The 20,330-nt window shown below is 41.8% G+C and overlaps 1 protein-coding gene across 3 annotated transcripts in view; it reads right to left on the bottom strand.

Moving 5' to 3' along the window:
* Window positions 1-20,330, bottom strand: part of LOC148676731 (chloride channel protein 2-like) — a 255,825-nt gene that overhangs the window by 84,658 nt on the left and 150,837 nt on the right. For all 3 annotated transcript variants that reach the window (XM_088612070.1, XM_088612051.1, XM_088612061.1), the window contains 3 exons: window positions 19,507-19,591; window positions 13,392-13,493; window positions 12,379-12,463 (listed from right to left, as the gene is read on the bottom strand). In XM_088612070.1, the coding sequence (XP_088468196.1) occupies window positions 12,379-12,463; window positions 13,392-13,493; window positions 19,507-19,591 (272 nt within the window). The remainder of the gene's footprint in view (window positions 1-12,378; window positions 12,464-13,391; window positions 13,494-19,506; window positions 19,592-20,330) is intronic.

Raw genomic sequence — 20,330 nt, 5'->3', positions numbered from 1 at the left:
ACAGTACAGTAAGACATCTATGATTCCTTGGATAAATGCTATAAACATGATCCTGTGGTCAATTGTTTATTGATTGGCTTGATTTTACTGTATCTGCCACAGTTATGAAGAGCACTATTGCTGGTTACCTGACAGCCCTAATGTTTAATGGCTATTTTTACCTGTCAAACGACTTTGACCCAATGCAAACATGTGACAAAACACTGGCTCTATAATTTTTGCAGTTGCTAGTTAGGTCAAGTTTTTAAACTATTTTTGTAGGCCCAAGCTGATAAGTAAACCAAGAAACTGTATTGTCCTGCAGAATTGGAGTATGACAATCCTGTTTATTTTCTGGGTTTCAGAGGATACAGACTGCCATAATGCATAAAACACACAAAATTCCTTGACACTGTCTTGCAATATATATTCTGAAAATAGATGACTGTACAGATCATCACTGCTCTTGAGGTGAAAACATCCTGCTAGCTACCGTCAGACCCTTCTCCAAATGAGCTTTAGATAATTCCACAATATGGTTCAGGAAGGATTAAGATTTGCCCCTAACTAAAAGCTCCTGAGTTATTTGGACATACTTGTTCTTCATGAATAAGTCTGTGGTGTCTGGCTGCAGTAGGATGTAGGTACAGTAAATAACTGTACCAATATGTGGTTGTATTGGATACCATCACTGTACTGCAGCAGTTTAACACAACATTTAAGAACCTATTTAGAGATTAAACACACTACAGTATTTTGCTCTAGGGTCCTATATTTTGATTCTAGCTAGGGACTCCTATTTAAGCACAGTCTGCTTGTTCTCCTGTGAGCTTTGGCAAGGTGTGTTCCCAAAGGTACAGTATGTACCCTGGGTGTGACTCAATTACCCACCGGGGTTTATCTCCCATGACAGTGAGTATTGATTTTACCCCAGTCCCCCTCTGACCTATGCCCTGTACACAGATACAGTATACAGAAAAACACTGACAGAATGGAAACACATCTACATTTTTTTAAGGATGTTTGGATTTGTTTTTATGGACAAAGCTGAGTACTACCCCAGTATTACAGGGTAATATTGAATTATAAAAGTGTGACATGGTGCTAATAAACCTGTGAGAGAAATGCAGCAATCATAAGCAGTCTACAGTATGTACTCATTACTATTTATTTGACTGATATTATTATCGAGTATGACAATGTACAAGGGCTATGGTTATCTCCTTGTCTGTGCACTTGATAATTCTTTCTCTTTACATACACGTTACACTCTTTACATATACATGTATACATTCTGAGTAAATAAGCTCTTACAAGGGTCCCACTTGGGATCTAAAATCTTAATGATTTGTAAAAAAGATCTACAAGCTGTGATGCTGAATACGTCTCTTAATTAGGAGACAAAGGTCGCTTAAAAGCAATAATTAGAGTTTATAAAGGGATGTGTTACCTGGAAATATACAGTACACAGAAATGGTGAACCCCTAATTAGAAAATATGAAATCTGATTGTTTTGTTACTACTTGCAAACAGTTAATTAAAATATAAAAAATCTTTCAACACAATTTATTTGAATGAAAAGGGATAGAGCTGCATGTAACACAAACACAAGAATGACAGTTATCTGTTCAATGCAATGAGTCAAGGAAATTCAAAACTAACTCAGCTGCTTTTAGATTAGTTTGTGAGGACAGTAATCATCCTCATTTGTGATGGAAAACTCTCTTGTTCACCGTTTATAAATACAGTACACAGAAGAACAAAATATTTTTCTTAGTTTAGGATATGGCTTTCCCTACTAAATGTGTTGTAACAAAGTAATAAGAGCTGGAAATGTCTCCTGTTTGGTACAGCTCTAGATGGTTCTGAAAGTGGGAGATACTGTGAGCAAGGTTATGGAAGACATTGTGTTGGGAGACAAAACTTGAGACTATTTGCAGATTTCATGCAGAGATACAGTACAGTAAGACATCTATGATTCCTTGGATAAATGCTATAAACATGATCCTGTGGTCAATTGTTTATTGATTGGCTTGATTTTACTGTATCTGCCACAGTTATGAAGAGCACTATTGCTGGTTACCTGACAGCCCTAATGTTTAATGGCTATTTTTACCTGTCAAACGACTTTGACCCAATGCAAACATGTGACAAAACACTGGCTCTATAATTTTTGCAGTTGCTAGGTAGGTCAAGTTTTTAAACTATTTTTGTAGGCCCAAGCTGATAAGTAAACCAAGAAACTGTATTGTCCTGCAGAATTGGAGTATGACAATCCTGTTTATTTTCTGGGTTTCAGAGGATACAGACTGCCATAATGCATAAAACACACAAAATTCCTTGACACTGTCTTGCAATATATATTCTGAAAATAGATGACTGTACAGATCATCACTGCTCTTGAGGTGAAAACATCCTGCTAGCTACCGTCAGACCCTTCTCCAAATGAGCTTTAGATAATTCCACAATATGGTTCAGGAAGGATTAAGATTTGGCTTTCCCTACTAAATGTGTTGTAACAAAGTAGTTTAGGATATGGCTTTCCCTACTAAATGTGTTGTAACAAAGTAATAAGAGCTGGAAATGTCTCCTGTTTGGTACAGCTCTAGATGGTTCTGAAAGTGGGAGATACTGTGAGCAAGGTTATGGAAGACATTGTGTTGGGAGACAAAACTTGAGAAAAGCAGTTGCAGAAGCCATTTTTTAAAGAGGTGTTGTATGACGATTATGATGTCCCTCCAGTTTTAAACAAATATCAGTCCAACCAAACAAAAAAACTGGTGGGCCACAGAAAACAACCAAGGAGCCCTGAGGTCTAATTCCGATGAGTGAAATCTTTATCTTGACAAATAGTATCTGTGGTGTCTCCGGGGGAGAGTTTATGTAAATGACGGTAGTACTCACACCACACTTTTCTTTTCCAGAGATCCGTGGCGTTTCTTCCTCCAACTGTCTTCCGAATACAGTCCGCAATACGTTCCCTTAGTCCTGATCCTGCTTCCTCCCTGTTCCCTGCCTCCGGGGCACTTATATTTCGGTTCCTGATGCGGCTCAGCTGTGTCTCGTTGTTTCTCAGGGTAGACCCTTTCCATTTCCTGGTCAGCTGATTCCTTTTGGCCGCCATTTTGCTAAGGTCCATATTTAGTATTTTCAGTGTTTCGTTCCTGAAATACCGGTGAGAGATGACCCTTCCCCGGGTCCTCTTACATTCCCTCCCCCTGAGATCAGCCCGACCTCGGGCGATCTAGAAAAAAATAAACAGTGCATTCGGGAGAGGGCGTCTACATTTCCTTGTTTCCTTCCGGGTCTATATACCGTTTGGAATTGAAATCTTTGCAGACTAAGACCCCATCGTATAATTCGATCGATTTTATCCATATTTTGTAACATCCGTGTTAATGGCGCATGATCTGTGTATAATATAAATCGTCTTCCCAATAAATAATACTTCAAATAGTCTAGGGCCCATTTGATTGCTAGACATTCTTTCTCTATCGTGGAATAGTGTTTTTCGGCCGGATTCAACTTACGGCTGATATACAGAATAGGATGCTCCAGTCCTTCAATTTCTTGCGACAGTATGGCTCCAATCCCAGTGTCTGAAGCATCAGTTTGTACCATGAAAGGCTTACTGAAGTCTGGTACCTGTAAGACGGGTTGAGAAGCGAGAGTTGCTTTTAAGTCTCGGAAAGCCCTCTCTTCCAAGTCGGTCCATTTTATTTTCTCCGGACAGCTCATCTTCGTCAGATCGTGTAGAGGGGCGGCCATGGCTGCAAACCCTGGGATGAAACGTCGATAGTAACTTGCCAGTCCCAAAAACGTTCGAATTTGCTTCTTGGTAGCTGGTTTGGGCCAGTTCTTGATTAATTGTACCTTCTGATCTTGGGGCATGATCATTCCTCTCCCGATCGTATAACCCAGATAATTGGCTTCCCTAGCCCCCAGACAACATTTATTTGGGCTGGCCGTTAATCCTGCTGCTCGAAACGCTCCAGTTACTGCTTCCAGGTGTTGTAGATGTTGTTCCCAGGTCGTGCTGTGGATTACAACGTCATCCAAGTAGGCGGCTGCAAAATCCAGATACGGTCTCAGAATTCCGTCCATCAATCTTTGAAATGTTCGGGAGCGCCATGCAAACCGAAGGGTAGGACCCTATACTGATATAGTCCCTCAGGTGTGGCAAAAGCGGTTTTGGCTTTATCTTCTTTGGCCAGCGGCACTTGCCAATATCCCTTCGTAAGATCAAGGGTGCTGATGTATCGAGCGTTACCTAATCGCTCGATTAGTTCATCTATACGGGGCATGGGGTATGCATCAAACCGCAAGATCTCATTTAACCTTTTGAAATTGTTGGAAAATCGGATAGTTCCATCCGGCTTGGGGATCAGAACTATCGGGCTAGCCCACTCACTATGGGATTCCTCGATTATTCCCATCTCCAGCATTTTTCCCACCTCTTCTTTAATCAATTTCCTTTTGGCTTCTGGTACTCGATACGGGGGTAGCCTTACCTTTCTCCCCGGTTCCGTGACAATCTTATGTTGTATAAGGTGGGTTCGACCAGGTGTCCGGGAAAAAACATCTTTGTTTTGGGTTAGGAATTCTTGTAGTTCCTGTTTCTGTGCCGGAGCCAGGTCTCCCACGGCTACCCCACCAGTTTCTTCTTCCAGAGGGTCTGGGGAAAAGTGGGTGAGCAGAACTTCGGAGCCATGCCATTTTTTTCAGCAAATTGACGTGGTAGATTTGATGCTGCTGTCTTCTGTCATGTTGCTTGACCTTATAGTTGACTGGCCCCACCTTTTCCACCACTTCATAAAGTCCCTGCCAGGATGCCAAGAATTTACACTCTGGGGTTGGAACTAGAACCAGTACTCTGTCCCCAATCTGAAATTCCCTCGCAACTGCTCCCCTATTATAAATTTGTTGTTGTTGAGCCTGGGCTTTCTCCAGGTTTTCTTTCACTAAGGGAACAATAACATTTATTCTTTCTCTCATCTGTTCCACATGCTCAATGATAGTTTGTAAAGGGGAAGGTTGATGTTCCCACGATTCTTTGACCACGTCCAATAGGCCCCGTGGTTTCCGAGAGTATAATAATTCAAAGGGGGAAAATCCAGTCGAAGCCTGCGGTACTTCTCGAACCGCAAACATGAGATACGGGAGCAGCTGATCCCAATTTTTCCCATCCTTTTGCATCGTCTTCCTAAGCATGCTTTTCAGGGTCTTATTAAAACGTTCTACTAGACCATCGGTTTGAGGGTGATAAACAGAGGTTCGGATCTGCTGTATACCCAGTAGCTTACATAAGTCTCGCATAACTGTAGACATAAAAGGTGTTCCTTGATCAGTTAGGATCTCTTTAGGAATTCCGACTCGAGCGAACAGTTGTACTAGCTCCCTAGCTATGTTTTTGGCGGTGGCAGCTCTCAATGGAATGGCTTCGGGGTACCTGGTAGCATAGTCTACTATTACTAAAATATATTGGTGACCCTTGGTGGTTCTGATCAGGGGCCCCACCAAATCCATCCCAATCCGTTCGAAGGGGGTTTCAATAATTGGGAGGGGAATCAAAGGGTTCCTATAATAAGGTTGTGGCGCACTTTTCTGACACTCGGGGCATTCCCGACAGTACTTCTCGATGGCCTTATAGATCCCTGGCCAAAAGAACCTAGAGAGGAGTCTCTCGGATGTCTTCTTTACCCCCAGGTGCCCGCCCAGGAGGTGGCTATGGGCCAAGTTGAGGAGCTTCATCTGGTAGGGCCGGGGAATAAGGAGTTGTTCTACTTCTTCCTGTCCCTTCTGCTGCACTTGATAGAGGAGATTATTCTTAGTCATAAAATATGGGTAACTCACTGTATTAGGATCAGTACACCACTCCCCATCAATTTTCCTGACATGCCCCCACGCATGTCTCAAGTTCCCATCTTCTAGTTGGGCCGTCCCAAACTTACCCCGACGTTCTGGGGGTTCCCAGTTCGGTAGTTCCATATTTCCAAACTCATCTCCAAGTTCAGTTCCGCCTTCTTGTGGGTCCGTCTCATCAGGGTCGTCGGTAGGGGCGTCACCACGGTCTTCCGGGCAGGGGATTGGTCTTAGCCTAGCTGATTGGATCGTGTTCCAAATCTGGAGGAAATGGGGACAGTCTCATCCCAGTATGACAGGGTAGGGCAACTGCTCAACCACTCCTACCGTTGAGCGGTAGGTCCCCTGTTCTGTAGAGATGCTCAATTCGACCGTCGGATAGTCCTTGGTGTCCCCGTGAATGCAAGTAATAGGTATTCCCTCTGTTCTCGGAATCTCTAGTTCTCCCGGAAGTATTGTAGGGGTCACCAGGGTCACAGCACTGCCAGAGTCCAATAAGGCCTCGATGGGTTCTCCCCCTATCTCAGTTTTCGTAAGATGGGGATCCTCGCGGGTCTGGACCCGTGCTGTAAGGTAGTTGCATTGGGCTTCACCTCTGGGGTCTACCTGCATGGGTTCGGACAGGCCGGGGCAATAGCTGGCTAAATGCCCTTCTTCCTGACAATTAAAACATCGCCGGGTTTCTTTCCATGGCCGGGACCTTGAGTCAGACTTCCCCCGAAGGGGTTTTTTAAACTGTATAGGTTCCTGATAATCACTATACTTTATTGGCCGATACTTTATTTTGGTTTCCAGACTCTTGGGGCTTCTTCTCTCCTCCTTCCGAAAGTCCCCTTTTCCCTCCCTAATCAGGGCCTCTGTGGCATGGTGTCTGTCCACCAAGTCCACGGCTTGATCTAGTGTCTGGGGATCCCCTTCACTTACTTTCCTTTTCAGGTGAATAGGCAGACTCCTCACAAATTGATCCAACACCACCCTTTCTACCACGTGTCCTGGGTTTAAGTCTTCTGGCTGGAGCCATTTCTTTGCCAGATGTACCAGGTCAAACATCTGAGACTTCGTAGGCTTGTTCATCTGGTAGCTCCAATTGTGGAACCGGACTACTAGTATTGCCATGGTTACCCCTAGTCTTGCCAATATCTCGTTTTTCAGAGTCTCATAATTCTCTGCATCTTCCTCTTTTAAATCATAATATGCCTTTTGGGCTTCTCCAATTAAATAAGGGGCTACTCTCCCAGCCCATTGCTCTTTGGGCCATGCATTTCAAGCTGCAGTTCTTTCAAAGGTGGTTAAATATGCTTCCACATCATCAAGCTCAGTCATCTTTTCTAGCGTAATTTGTTCCGCCTGAGCGGTGCCTCTCCCTGCTACCGGGGCTTGCCGGGTTTCTTCCCTTAATCTGTACAATTCTGCGCGTACTAATTTTTGCTCCTCTATAATTCGTTCGTTAGTTTCGCTTTGGATTTGGTTCGCCTCCCGTTGCGCTTCGATAGCTTCTTGTTGTCCTTTTAATGCCTGGAATTGGGCGAGGGTGGCCTGGGACAACTGCTGTATTAATTGTTCCATAGTTTTTCTTTACACGCGCAAAGCGAAACCCGCACACACAACAAAAAAACTTGCTTTTTTTTTTTTATTCTCAAACCCGAGCGGGAGTTGCCCGCATCCTCCACCAATTGTGGTGTCTCCGGGGGAGAGTTTATGTAAATGACGGTAGTACTCACACCACACTTTTCTTTTCCAGAGATCCGTGGCGTTTCTTCCTCCAACTGTCTTCCGAATACAGTCCGCAATCCGTTCCCTTAGTCCTGATCCGATCCGATTTCCAAAAGTCCGTAATAAAGCCAATCCGCGATGTATCCTTAACCAGTGTCCGTAATCCAAAACCATAAATCCTTTCTCGTTTCAGTAGTCCGTATTCCTTAGCCCTATCCTTAACAAGCACCTCTTTCCTCTCTTTTCCTCCAAACTGAATTCACCTTACCGGCTTCCGCCCTGTTCCTTGCCTCCGGGGCACTTATATTTCGGCTCCTGATGCGGCTCAGCTGTGTCTCGTTGTTTCTCAGGGTAGACCCTTTCCATTTCCTGGTCAGCTGATTCCTTTTGGCCGCCATTTTGCTAAGGTCCATATTTAGTATTTTCAGTGTTTTGTTCCTGAAATACCGGTGAGAGATGACCCTTCCCCGGGTCCTCTTACATATCTTATAGTCACAGAACTCAGAAATCTAGCGGAAATGGAGGAGAATCATAGCTTGTCATCAACTTCAATAACATACCCTTGAGCATGGCTGGCTAAATTAGTCCGCCCGTCCATTCTCTAACTACGTCATTCAATTCAGGGTCAAGGGGAAGCAGGGTAGCAAAGGGCGTATGCAGGGATGACGGAGGGTAGACACACAGGGATAAACACAGACACGTACACACTCACACCTAGGACTAGTTTTTCCAGAAAACAATTAACCTATCAGTATATTGTTGGACTGTGGTAGGAAACCCTTGCGAACATGAGGAGAAACTACAAACTCCACACACATAGCCAACCAGGGCCCTAGAGCTGCGAGGCAGAAATCCTAACCACTGCGTCACTGTGCCACTTTGGCCAGAACAGGGTTAAACAAAAATCCTGCAGCCTCTTCTCTCTCTAACCTTCATCTTCTGCAGCAAAATAAAATAATGCAGACGCAGACAATCTGCTCAGAAACGGCGGGCGTTGGGGCTGAGCTGCCTTTGTGATCACCCGTTTTTTTCTCTGACTTCTGTGCCTGCTGAAGCTAATAAGGAGTAAGAGGTGCACTGAAGTAAAATGGCCTTCGAGTGTGTAACTGGCACAACAACCTGAACAGTGCACACCAAAAGCAGGAGACAGGAGCCTGGTAGCTGAGAGACCCACCGAGCCACCTGGAGTAGGGAGTAAGGACAACTGTGATCAGGGCCTGTCTTTGGTCAGGGCAGTCTGTAAGTGAGGCCATCTCATTTCTCCTCCCTCTACATCTTTCCACCTTGTGCCTTCTGGCTGGCAATAGAAACAAAAGATCAAAGAGACAGCCCTCCCAAACACAGATTTTTCCCTTTCACTTTTTTTTACCTCCTCTTTGAACACATTATGTGATCAACAGTTAAAGAGCTCTCCAGACTCTGCTGACAATGCAGTCCTTCAGGCAACAGAGCCTTTTGAAATATTGCAGGCACCCCCGGAGAATGCCACTGTGAACAGTGTTGTGCACTGCTTTGGAGTAAGCTCCAGGCCCTGATTTCTAATCTCTCCAGCAGCACAACACCTTGCTCAAGACATCTGGCTGCAGTAGCTGGGAAATCAGCAGCATCAGTACAGCTGGGTGCTAGAGGGGAAATCCTGCGATTACAGTGCAGCCCAGAGGTGAAAAGGTGGCAGATCACATTGTGTATTTGGAGGGAAATGGAAATAGCACTGCCTGAGCTCCCTTACATCCTTTCATCTGCATTTTTAGTACTGTACTATTGTCTCCCCAGCAAATTATGCTTAACGTAGTAGAATAAACATTCAAAAGAGGCCATAAAGAAATGCTTTCCTGGGTCTAACCTGGTCTCTATTCTCTGATATTTCCCTGGTTGGACATTTCTCAATTAAAAGCAGGGTGTAACTTCAAGACAGGGTGACTGAGCATTAAGTCAAAGGCACTGTGTCCTATCACCATGGAGTGCAGTGTATGAAGCATTGACTGAGGAACACCTCAGTTTGCCATTGCTGTGCCTTACACACACTTGCAAAATATCCAATGTAATGGATTGTGAACCTTTAATTGTGACAACTATGGGATAATATTCAGCTCTGGAATGGAGATGAAGCCAGTCTCCTGCAGCACTTGAAGGAACTTTAACGAAGCTCTGCATGGAACAGGCCAAGGGTCATGGAGAAAGTCATGGCTGCTTTTACCCACCCATCACATAACTCCACTGGAGAGTAACTGAAACTTCCATCTCATTCCAGCAGCTGCTGAATATTCAATTCGGCGAACAGAGCTCTGAGAGGCCGATCGTCCATCAAAGAAAAGGGCCAGGATTCCAGGGTGAGAGGGCAAGGAATCAGCAGACCATTCACAGGGCATCAAACAGCCTACAGCGCAATACAGACAATGAGAAAGAGGACAAGTGCAGGGGGCCGCATAGTCAAGCAAGATAAGGCCGTAATTTTTAATCTTGCATTGTCTTTTAGTCAGAAATGAAGGGCTATTTCATGTATCATTAGCCCAGTTTTTTCTGTTGTATTTTATGAAGAAACAGCAGGGACACAATTGCTCAGCTCTCTGCAGGTCTCCAGGCCAGAGTGATGAGGCAGAAGAAAGACATTGCACTGGTCTCTTGTCTGACTGCTTCACAGATCTCTTACACTATATGCTAACAGCTTGTGAATCAGCAATTGCTGCCTACAGGCACCTGCCTGAATTCTGTGCACAGTTTGAAGTCTGGCTCCAGCTTAGGAATAACCTTGCTATGTAACTTGTCGCTTGTAGCCATTAGCCAACCAGTAAATAACTACCGAACAAAAATACCCTTAATTCAACGTTCTTTTGAGGACTTGAAAAATGTTTCTGATGAGACAGGAAGTTAGCTGGCTGAGTATGGTCTTTGCATTTTCAAGTGTTCAAATGTGTATGAGACAAACACCAGCAGAATCAGCAAAAAAAAACAGTTGAGTTTATTTCATGCATTACTAAGACATTATTGATTTATCTTGAAGAGGAAAAGAAATAATAATGATTCCTTACACTTACATAGACCTTTTCTAGACACTCCCCCAGACGCTGGGTTATCACCCCTACTCTTTTCGAGATGCAGCCTGGGATTTGTAATGACCACAGATAGTCAGGACCTTGGTTTCACATCTCATTCAATGGACCGCACTTTTTTACAGTATAGTGTCCCCATCACTATCACAGACTTCAGGGTGAGCGCCCCCTACTGGCCCCACTAACATGTCATCCAGCAGCAACCATAGCTTTCCCAAGAGGTCTCCCATCCAGGTAGAGACCAGGCTCACACTCCTTAGTTTCAGTAGCTTGCCAGTTGTGAATTGCAGGATGTTTAAAGGAGTGAAAAAGTCATAGATGGTCTGTATGTAGGAAAGGTCCAACACTCGCTCTGTAAGATGGGGCAGTTGAACAATGACTTTGGTCACACTGGCTTATTCTTGCCCAACTGATCCTGGCTCAGCGACTGGTCTGCGTCCTGCTTCCAGTTTGGAGAATGCTGGCAGAAGCTGTGCCCCGTTCTGTCTTTGAGTAGACATTACAGTCATTACTTCCCCTCCACCTCCAAAACATACAGTAGCCTCAACCAAAAACACACTGCATTACAGGCCTGATTTCATACAAATAGCATTCGCATATTCAGTACTCCAGCACACACAATGCTCAACATACAGTGACTGAGTTTGGACAGAATTAGACGCTTGTCTGCTTTCTTAATAAAATAATTCTACTTTCAAACCAAAAGACTTGAGGGTGGTAATTAATGATGGAATATGTAGCCTTCACACAAAAGTCATATACTGTATGCTAAAAATGTTCTAAACCAGTCTGATGTGTATTGAATGTTGAGTTAGACCTTGTGGGCTGAACACCTTGAGATCAAACAGTCTGTTTGTGGACTTGGAGGAGCCATCTTACACTGACACCTGCACATATAAGAGAGAAGGAGGAGCCATCTTACACTGACACCTGTACATACTGTATAAGAGAGAGGAGAAGCTAGTTTACACTGACAACTACACATATAAGAGAGGAGGAGCCTAACTTGCTGAATAGTATGACCTTGTTATCCATTTCTTGTGTTTTGTTTCTTTTTAAGCTTTATCGTTACCTTATTTGAACTATTTATTATTGGGAACAGTTTTCTGCACTCTTGGGCTTCTGGAACACTGGGAACTGTACACCGCTTCACAAGCTACAGGAGCTGTCAATAAGCAAAGCAGACCTGTCTTTTCTCTTGAATTAATAAACTGTTGCTCCTGTATGAACAGGTGGTCGTGTTGTACACACTGAACTGGGAATTACATGCGCAATCAATACGACACCCCATAAGTCCTGCATGGGCCATTTATTTTGGACACGTACTGTACACACTAAAACAACAGACTTAAATGGGGGAAATTCTGAGACTAAGATCATAGTGCAGGGCTTATGTTATTACTATTATCCAATTTTTGAAAAGCTGAAAATTATCCAAAAACTGATAGCATGAAGTAGCAAGGCAATTATAGCATTCGATTAGAAATAACCAAGAAGTAAGCTGAAAATAAATCGAGAAAGTGTTGAGTTTCCCAGACTGAAAATCCCTGGGCTTTATGATGAGATTATGCACAGGAACCAGCTCTGAACTCTGCATCAAATAGCAAGGCAGTCTAACAGGCACCTTTTAATTTCTGTCTCGTGGGTTATGGGTGGCATTGTCACAGAGATAAGTGACAATGCCATCCATATGCTGCCGGCTTTTGGGGAACAGATATATCATTCGATCTCCCCACTCATGCAAGTGAATGTCCCATTGCAGGAGTCTCCTTACCTTTCCAGCCATAAACTGTCCGAAACCAGGGGGAAAGGTCAGGGTTGAGACAAGCAGGGTCACCAGAGCAGGATATAAAAGACGTCTGAGAGAAAAAGAGAGATCTGCTGAAAAATTCATAAACACATTACTCTCAAACTTTAAAATTAAGGCTTCAGAGTGAGCAATGAATTAAGGCCACACATTTTCCCCATTTTTTCACATTTTGTCACCTGATGTCCTCTTATACTAGACTTTGGCCAATTCTCGTTAAAAATGCTAAAGCTCTACTAATTACAAAAACAGCTCCTGAGACTTTTCTTCCCCTCACTTCACAGCTGCTGAGTGGGTCACCTCACCAGTCCCCTCCAGCAGAATCCAAAGGTACCACTGATCACTCATTCCGGAGCTGTTGAGCTCACGTTGCAGTCCAGCATGTTACTGATGTACTGTAATTGTGTGTTTTCACCATTGAGATATAGAGAATGAGATATCTGACAGTATTCTTTTGACCACAACAGAGGATTTTGGGATGCACAATAATCACAGGTATCGTATTAAAACAATTATGGTTCATGCCAACAATAAACCTTCTATACCTAAAGGGTATAAAAATACTGTAGGTTTTGCAAAAGTGGGTTCTAGTGAAGAGGCAATAAGAGTTAATTGCAATATAAAGGGAGGTTAGTCATTGTAAAATGACTGAAAAGCAGATAATTAATTATGACTTAACATCTGAATACTCTGTACTAGTACCGATTCAGAGCTTGTGTGTTGAGATGTCCATATTTTAAAGCGTTTATGTTTTAACAGCAAAACAATCTGCAACTTAATTTTCTTTGCATAGTGTTTATATAGACAAAACATTTTTGGTTATACTTTCAAAGCTTTGCAAAACAAACCTCAATGAGACAAAGAACTGAATAAAAATCCAGACCTATTTAATAGTGGATTACACTTTCTACTTTTAGAATTAAGGTGAGTACAAAACTGCCCTGGGATAATTAAAAACAGGACAACTAAACCAGACTTACTTTTTCATCAAAAACTTGTTGATGGCTTTTTGCTTCCTGATGAACTGAACAATCAGCCTGTTCAAGTAAACAAAGAGAGCTCCTCCGAAGCCACTGGCAATCCTAGAAAAAAGATGGACAGGTAGAGAGAAAGAGAGTCTTAACACAGACAGAGAGCGTGTCAACACCTGTGGGATACTTCAGAGAAATCTTAGAAACAGGCAACAAAAAAGTAAAAATGCAGAAAATAAACAACATTTAGATTAAACTGAGAAATTAGTATAAAAGAGTAAAAACTTACATTCTGTAGGAAAACATATCCTGTCTAAAACTGATCATTGCTTTAAAGGTGATAAAGAAAAATATTTTCATATTATACCCTTATTTGCCCAGAAGGCTTACTGTATCTCGTGTTTTTTTTAAATATTAACCAAATATTTAATAATGAAAATAATATCAAATACTGTACAGTTTGGGAAAAATGACATGATTTGCTGCAGCTAATTTCACATCTAATCTATTATTTAATCAGATTAGTAAACTGTTTACACATTCTTATTTACAGTGATGATCCACTAGTGCTACATGAAGATCCACTAGTATATCAGGGCACTTAAGTGAGGTTCTGGCAACAGTTCAGAGTTAACTAACCATATTCATTTCTCTAACAGAGCAAACTGTTAAAGAAGCAGTAGAACATCTACATGAAGATGAGAGACATTTTACAGGTAACACTTGCAGGGTTAGGCTGCTTTTAGAAGTTAGGAGTAACCACTGATTATCGAAAACATGGAGACGGATATTATTTCAGAACATATCACAATTGTGGGAAGAAAAGGCACCCAAAGAGACTTCTCGTTCCGCTTTGATTTGAGCTAATTTATAATGCTATTCCCAGAACCAACAGCAATGGCTTTTTCCTCTCAAAAACACATCAAAGCTTCTTTTAAGACACATTTGTAAGCCCATGTCACTGGTCAAAGTTAGCTGTGCCTTGCTAATGAGTCCTGACAAGGGTGAAAACACCTGTGTCTTATCCTAACTTAAAAATTTTTTATGTGACAAATGGAATTAGAAGCCTCTTTAGATGGTTCTCTGTTCAAGGATTGTGAAACGGATGAAACTAATTAATATTCACATTCCTACAGTATAATAGACAGATAGAATAAAGCTCTTCAGAGTCACGGTATTCTTGGTCCCTAAGGAACACTAGTCTTCAGGCCTGAATTCTAAATATCTCACAAGTGCCCTACTTTGAAAGTGAAGCTGGCAGCCCCTTTGCACAACAGCATGCATCTTTTATTGAGTTTAGACAGCCAGTGAGCTCAGTATAAATCACTCGTTTACATCTGTGTCTTCTGTCAATGCAACTTCACTGTCAATCATATTCAAATGCCTATTCTTCTAGTGGCAAATCAAACTTGTCAGGTTTCAAAACACAAAAAGGCTGTCCTACACTATCAAAATGATATGATCACTGTAGACGGTCCTTTTAAGATTTTAGTCAATGGAAGGAATTAACTGAACAGAAGAAAATCTGGAAACATCCCAAAGCAAATAACATTGAACAACAAACACTGTCCCTACAAAACAATAATGTTAGAAAGGCAGGTATTCGGGAATTGAGTAAAGGATGAATCTGCTGGATGTCTGTCTGTCTTTTCATTGGGATGGGATCAGGGGTTAATCTGAGTCTATCTGAGAAAATCTGCCCCTTAGCATTCAAAGGACAAGCTACATATTGCAAGGATGGACTAGAAGGGGCCAAAACATATGGATTTCAAGATTAAAAAGGAAAGGATAGAAATGATTTCACAGACATCCAGTGCAGGAACTCCAGCACAGGAGTGAGCTGCTCAGTGTACTCCCTGGGAGTGGTTGAGCAGAAGAAAGCAGATGGGCTTTGCAACTGTTACAAGGTCCAGCAAAGCAAGAATCACAGCTTTATGCATGTAGGAATTATGACTGTGTTGACAAAAGCTTCACCATTTCTCAGGAGGAAAACTAGACAGTCTGACAATGCTGTTCAGATGCTGGTAGCAGAGTACTGGGGTTTATTGCAATTTTATTCATTCTGATAACACTATCTCACATGCTAAACACATGACCAGCATGTGTTAGTGTTATCAGCACCTCCACTGGCTACACATACAGTATGAGAGATTCCCATCAGCAGGAAAAAGCTAAAACGTTTCTTTAGTGTCCAGGTCTGAAACAGCTGAAGGTACACACAGTAGACATTGCCTGACACAAATATTGTGGCTTTAAACAGTATCAGTTACCACCAAACAAAACTAATGAATGTTCAAGTTTTGTGAAACTTTTAAGAGCTTCACAAAAGAAGTGTAGTTTATGTAAATTTTAATTATAATAAGTGAATAATTATTTCAGATTGACAATGCAAATGTTCCTTAAAATTTTATGAAATGCCCACATGGTACTCCAAAACCAGACCTGCACTTCCCTGTCCATCAAACTGAGTCAAGAGAGGAATGAGAAGTACAGTATGTTACATGCCTGCTGTCCAAAGGACACTGACACGGAGGTTTTACATCTAGTTCTCTTGACTAACCCTGTTCCCGGTAAGATACAAAATTGTAAGCATTATAAGGCACACCCCTTTCTCAATCCTCGGTAACAAAAAAACATTTTTGATCAATTTAGCAAACATTACAGTACTGTATGTGTTCAGTTAAGTCAGGAATGGTCAGTTCTTGAACATGAGAATTACTGGGTGATCAAATATACTGTATATGTTGAAGGATCTGTGAACTATTTTACTAATGAAATGATGTGCTTAGCTGGTCTATAAGACTTTCCAAAACTTTTAAAGGATGTCATCAATGAACCCTGCTAGTTTCTGACTCTCTAGCAGAAGAGTTTGATCCTCTGAAACACCAATGATTCTTATGTCCCTGCACAAATGCATAATAAAACACTGAGGCAGAAGGCATTTTTGTCTGTATAGGGATTAGATAACTACATTGCCTCATTCATTTCAACTGACAGAATGAAATGAACTGACTGATTTATTTTTGAAAATCAGGAGTAGTCAACTGTACCCCTTGAACGCCACAGTCCTGCAGGGGTTAGTTTTCAAATTACGACTGATTAAACCCAACCAAACACGAGATTCCGACTTCCGAGTCAAATAATTAGCTACATCAAACTGGAGCCAGAAGGAATTCCACCAGAGTACCTCAAGCACTGGAGGTGCTTATCCTGCTCTCTTACAACTTGCAACAGGTGGATGAAACACAATTCCCTTTAAAATGGAAATCTCTAGCTTTGCATTTCTTATCATGCCTGCATACACTCTTCAAAAAGAATGTCGTGGCTGTGGAAGAAAGTGCAAGAAGCAACAATCTGACCTAACAGAATAAACGTACATGCATTGAGCCACAAGTTAATCATCTGTCATATGACTTGAAATAAATTCACATTGATCTTGTAAATGAAATCTTCATCCCCCAGACCTGAAAAAAAAGCTAATGCTCCAGACACTAGACACAAGAGCGCTGCCTCCAGTCTCCTCCACTGTTCTCTGAAGTTGAAATGCTTCTTATCAATTATTACTGTTGTTCTCAGTAGTTTTTGGGGGATTTTATGAAGGAGTGTTTGAAATTGTGCATGAGGAAAAAGTTTGATTTAACAGGTGATGGCTGTAGAGAAAAGCTGCTACCAGCTGCATGCTGAGAGCCCAGGGATTGTAATCAGAGACTCATTGTTAAGCAAGGGAGCTCAGATTGTCTCTAGTAAATAAGCACTACCTGCTGAGAGACTTTCTCACTTCAGGCATGGACACAATAATCTTTCAATCTTTCCAAAAAAACCAAAACTCATATACAGTATACTCCTTACTCTGCCTGTCTGACCACCTCTATAAATACGGCTATTGAACTAAGTCAAAAATATCAAATAAAAGATAAAAGCTCAAGTGAACAGAAAAAAAAAACAACAGAAAGCAAAAGAAAAAGTCCTGACTTGCTATAGGAAACATCGAGTGCCTGCCTTCCACAGATCAAATTAACTACTGCATCCATAAAGCACCAACACTGATGCCAGGGCAATCACTCAGGAGAGGCCATCAAGCGTAGAGAGAGACATTCTTTGACATTCTTCTACAGCAATGACAGGTCAATTATGAAGGCTTTCTGTACATTATGCCACTGCAAAATGAAACAGAAAACAGCCCATTTCAACAAGAAAAAATGCTCAGCTGTCGAAAGTTTCATTTTTTTTTTAATGTACCACAGTGAAATTCCCAACGGAATATAAAAAAATAAAACCGCAGCTAGACGGCCAGTGCTCTGACCTGGATGAGCTCAACGGGCCATAACTGGCTTAACCTGAACAGAGTTAACAGCTGTCTCTTCAGAGGTGCCCCCTGTACACCTGAGGTGTGAATCCGATCACAGCACGGAAGCACCTGACCCCACAGAAGTAACACTGTGAGGCAGATTCATAAAGGTAATGCAAGGTAAATGGATGAAAAAGGAGTTCTTTGACAGTTCTTTGAGATTTTGAATCCTCACTCCATCTTCCTTAGAGCCACTGGCTATCAGGTTGCCAGTGGGAAAGTAGACTCCAGACAATGCTCTTGTGGAAAAAACATAATGCATACACACAAACAAAACCACACCTGAATAGAAACAAAAAATAGAAAGAAAACACACTTTGTGCCACGTGACACCAACGTGCCGCTTAATGTATTGGCTTCATACTAACAACACACATGTATTTAGGTGTATGTTTACAAATTTTTGTTATGCTTAAAAAATTGGAACTTGCTTTAGAACAGCAATTGTTTGTTCTAAAACAATTTTCCATGTTTATAAATTAAGATTCATTCTAAAACCATCAACTAAGAAGCAAAATCATGCCTACAATACTAAATCTTTATGCATACAGATCCCCTTGTCCCCGTGATTGATAAGATAAACTTCCTCATGACTCCATGACTTGAGCTGCAATGCTGTGAACTTTGACCTCAAAACGAGATACAAAAAGCCCTCACCTCATATGTTCTGCATTCATTTGCACAAACAATAGATTTTCTTCCACCTGTTGACTTTCTATTCAATCAGTTGTAGAAGAATGACAAAACACATCTTTCTTCATCTTTCACAAACAGCTACTGTATTCTACAGAAATGTTTTCATTTTTAACATCTGTAAACTGTCATGTGGAAAATCTTACGGTTAAGAAAATTATGATTTTTTATATGTGGCTGATGAGCATAAAACTTCCAAGATGAGTAAACAGTTTGAGTTAATGAGACCCCTGTGTAAACAGTTGTCATCTCATTATCTCATCAATGGATTAATTACAGATGAAACACCTGCATGCTTATTTTAAAACTAGCAAGGTGCCTGAACTAAGAATTGTGCTTTGAGAAGTGTCTTTGAAAGGCATTTAATCTATTACCCACAGCATTGAATTGAAACTGACGCTTTTCCTTACAGCAAAACCACTCCCACAGATATACTAACCCGATCCTGTTGGTGGTGAATATCTTCTTTTATGTACAAGTTAACAATGTTTCAGGGTTAACCAATATGCACCACTGTAGTATAATACTATATTGTGTTTACCAGTCCAGTCTCTGTCAGTTGTGAATAGCTGTTCTGCTACCCCCATCACTTCTTTTATAATTCAGGGGCAGGAGATGAAACTCAGCTCTTCAGATCTTAAAGTAATTTCTGCCTAAAAGTGTGCTCCCAGCAGCACTTGTCTGGTAGGACATGGGAACAAGATTTCTGGCATTGAAGCAGATGTCACAGGTGTTGATGTACTGTAGGAGCATTATTTTTTATTGGCTCAGGACAGTAGTGTTGCCACTCATACAGATGTGAAGTGTGACAATGCACCCTAGCTTCACATCTCCAGTCACCTGTCCACCACAGCCCAGACAAGCACCACTGTGACCTGTACCACTGAGTGTTTGAGCCCTGCTGAATCCCTGCTCCACATTGTGAAGAGACAACATGTGACACAACAAGACCTGGTTTACGGGGCTTTTAAAAAAAAAACTACTGAAACTGACCAAACTTCACCATCCTCTCCAGCCAAATCTCCCTCCTCACCCACTCCACTGACCCACCCCATCCCCAGACACATTCGCTGCCAGTCTTACCCAATCACTGCAAAGGCTGGAAGCTCCTGGAGGTCAAAGGGGAAGTCCAGGCGGAAACGGGTTTTGAATAGTGCAGTGATGGTCTCTGGGGAGAAAGCAGAGACTTTGATGAGTCCTCTGACTCGCAGATGAGACCTGAATCATCAATTATTTAACAATGCTACAAAACAATCTGTGAAAAGAGAGCTGATGAGAACTTCACTAATCATAACACACACATGCTTTTGTCTGAATGAATCCACCCTTGCTCTGGCACAGATTAGCTGCTTACTTGCACGATGACCCACCGATGTGGACAACAAAGTTGGATCTCTACAGCTCAGTGGTGCATCACAACTGCACAACTGACGTTAGGTGGGATGCTACAGAGCAGTTTATTATGGATATTAAGAACATGACCTGAATAGATCACTGAAAATCTGGATTGGAGAAGCCACCTGAAAGTTTAAGATTCAGTTAACACAAATAAGAGAATATGAACAATTGTGGGGCAGATTTCCTATATAGCAACTGGAAAATCCAAATAAAGTGCCTGTTGCATCCTTTTCTGGAATCCCTGCATTGAATCCAGATACACAGAAAAAGCATTAGGAGTGTTTTGACCATCTCTGATGGCATTTATACACATCCTCTAAAATTACTGGTTCTCCTCCTGTAGACTGTGTGGCTCAGAATTTGAATTGCACTTTTCAGGCTATGATAAACTACTTTTATCGCACTCTACATTCTGCCTTTTGTGCAAATATTTTAAGGTCACTGGCTGTACATTATTCCGAGCCAACTAAATGAACAATTTAGGAAAATTAACAAAAAGGCTTTATAAC

The sequence above is a fragment of the Lepisosteus platostomus genome, chromosome 2 (assembly GCF_059453375.1).
Source record: "Lepisosteus platostomus isolate fLepPlt1 chromosome 2, fLepPlt1.hap1, whole genome shotgun sequence".
In the NCBI taxonomy this organism is placed as follows: domain Eukaryota; kingdom Metazoa; phylum Chordata; class Actinopteri; order Semionotiformes; family Lepisosteidae; genus Lepisosteus; species Lepisosteus platostomus.
This window is presented reverse-complemented; position numbering and strand designations above follow the sequence as displayed.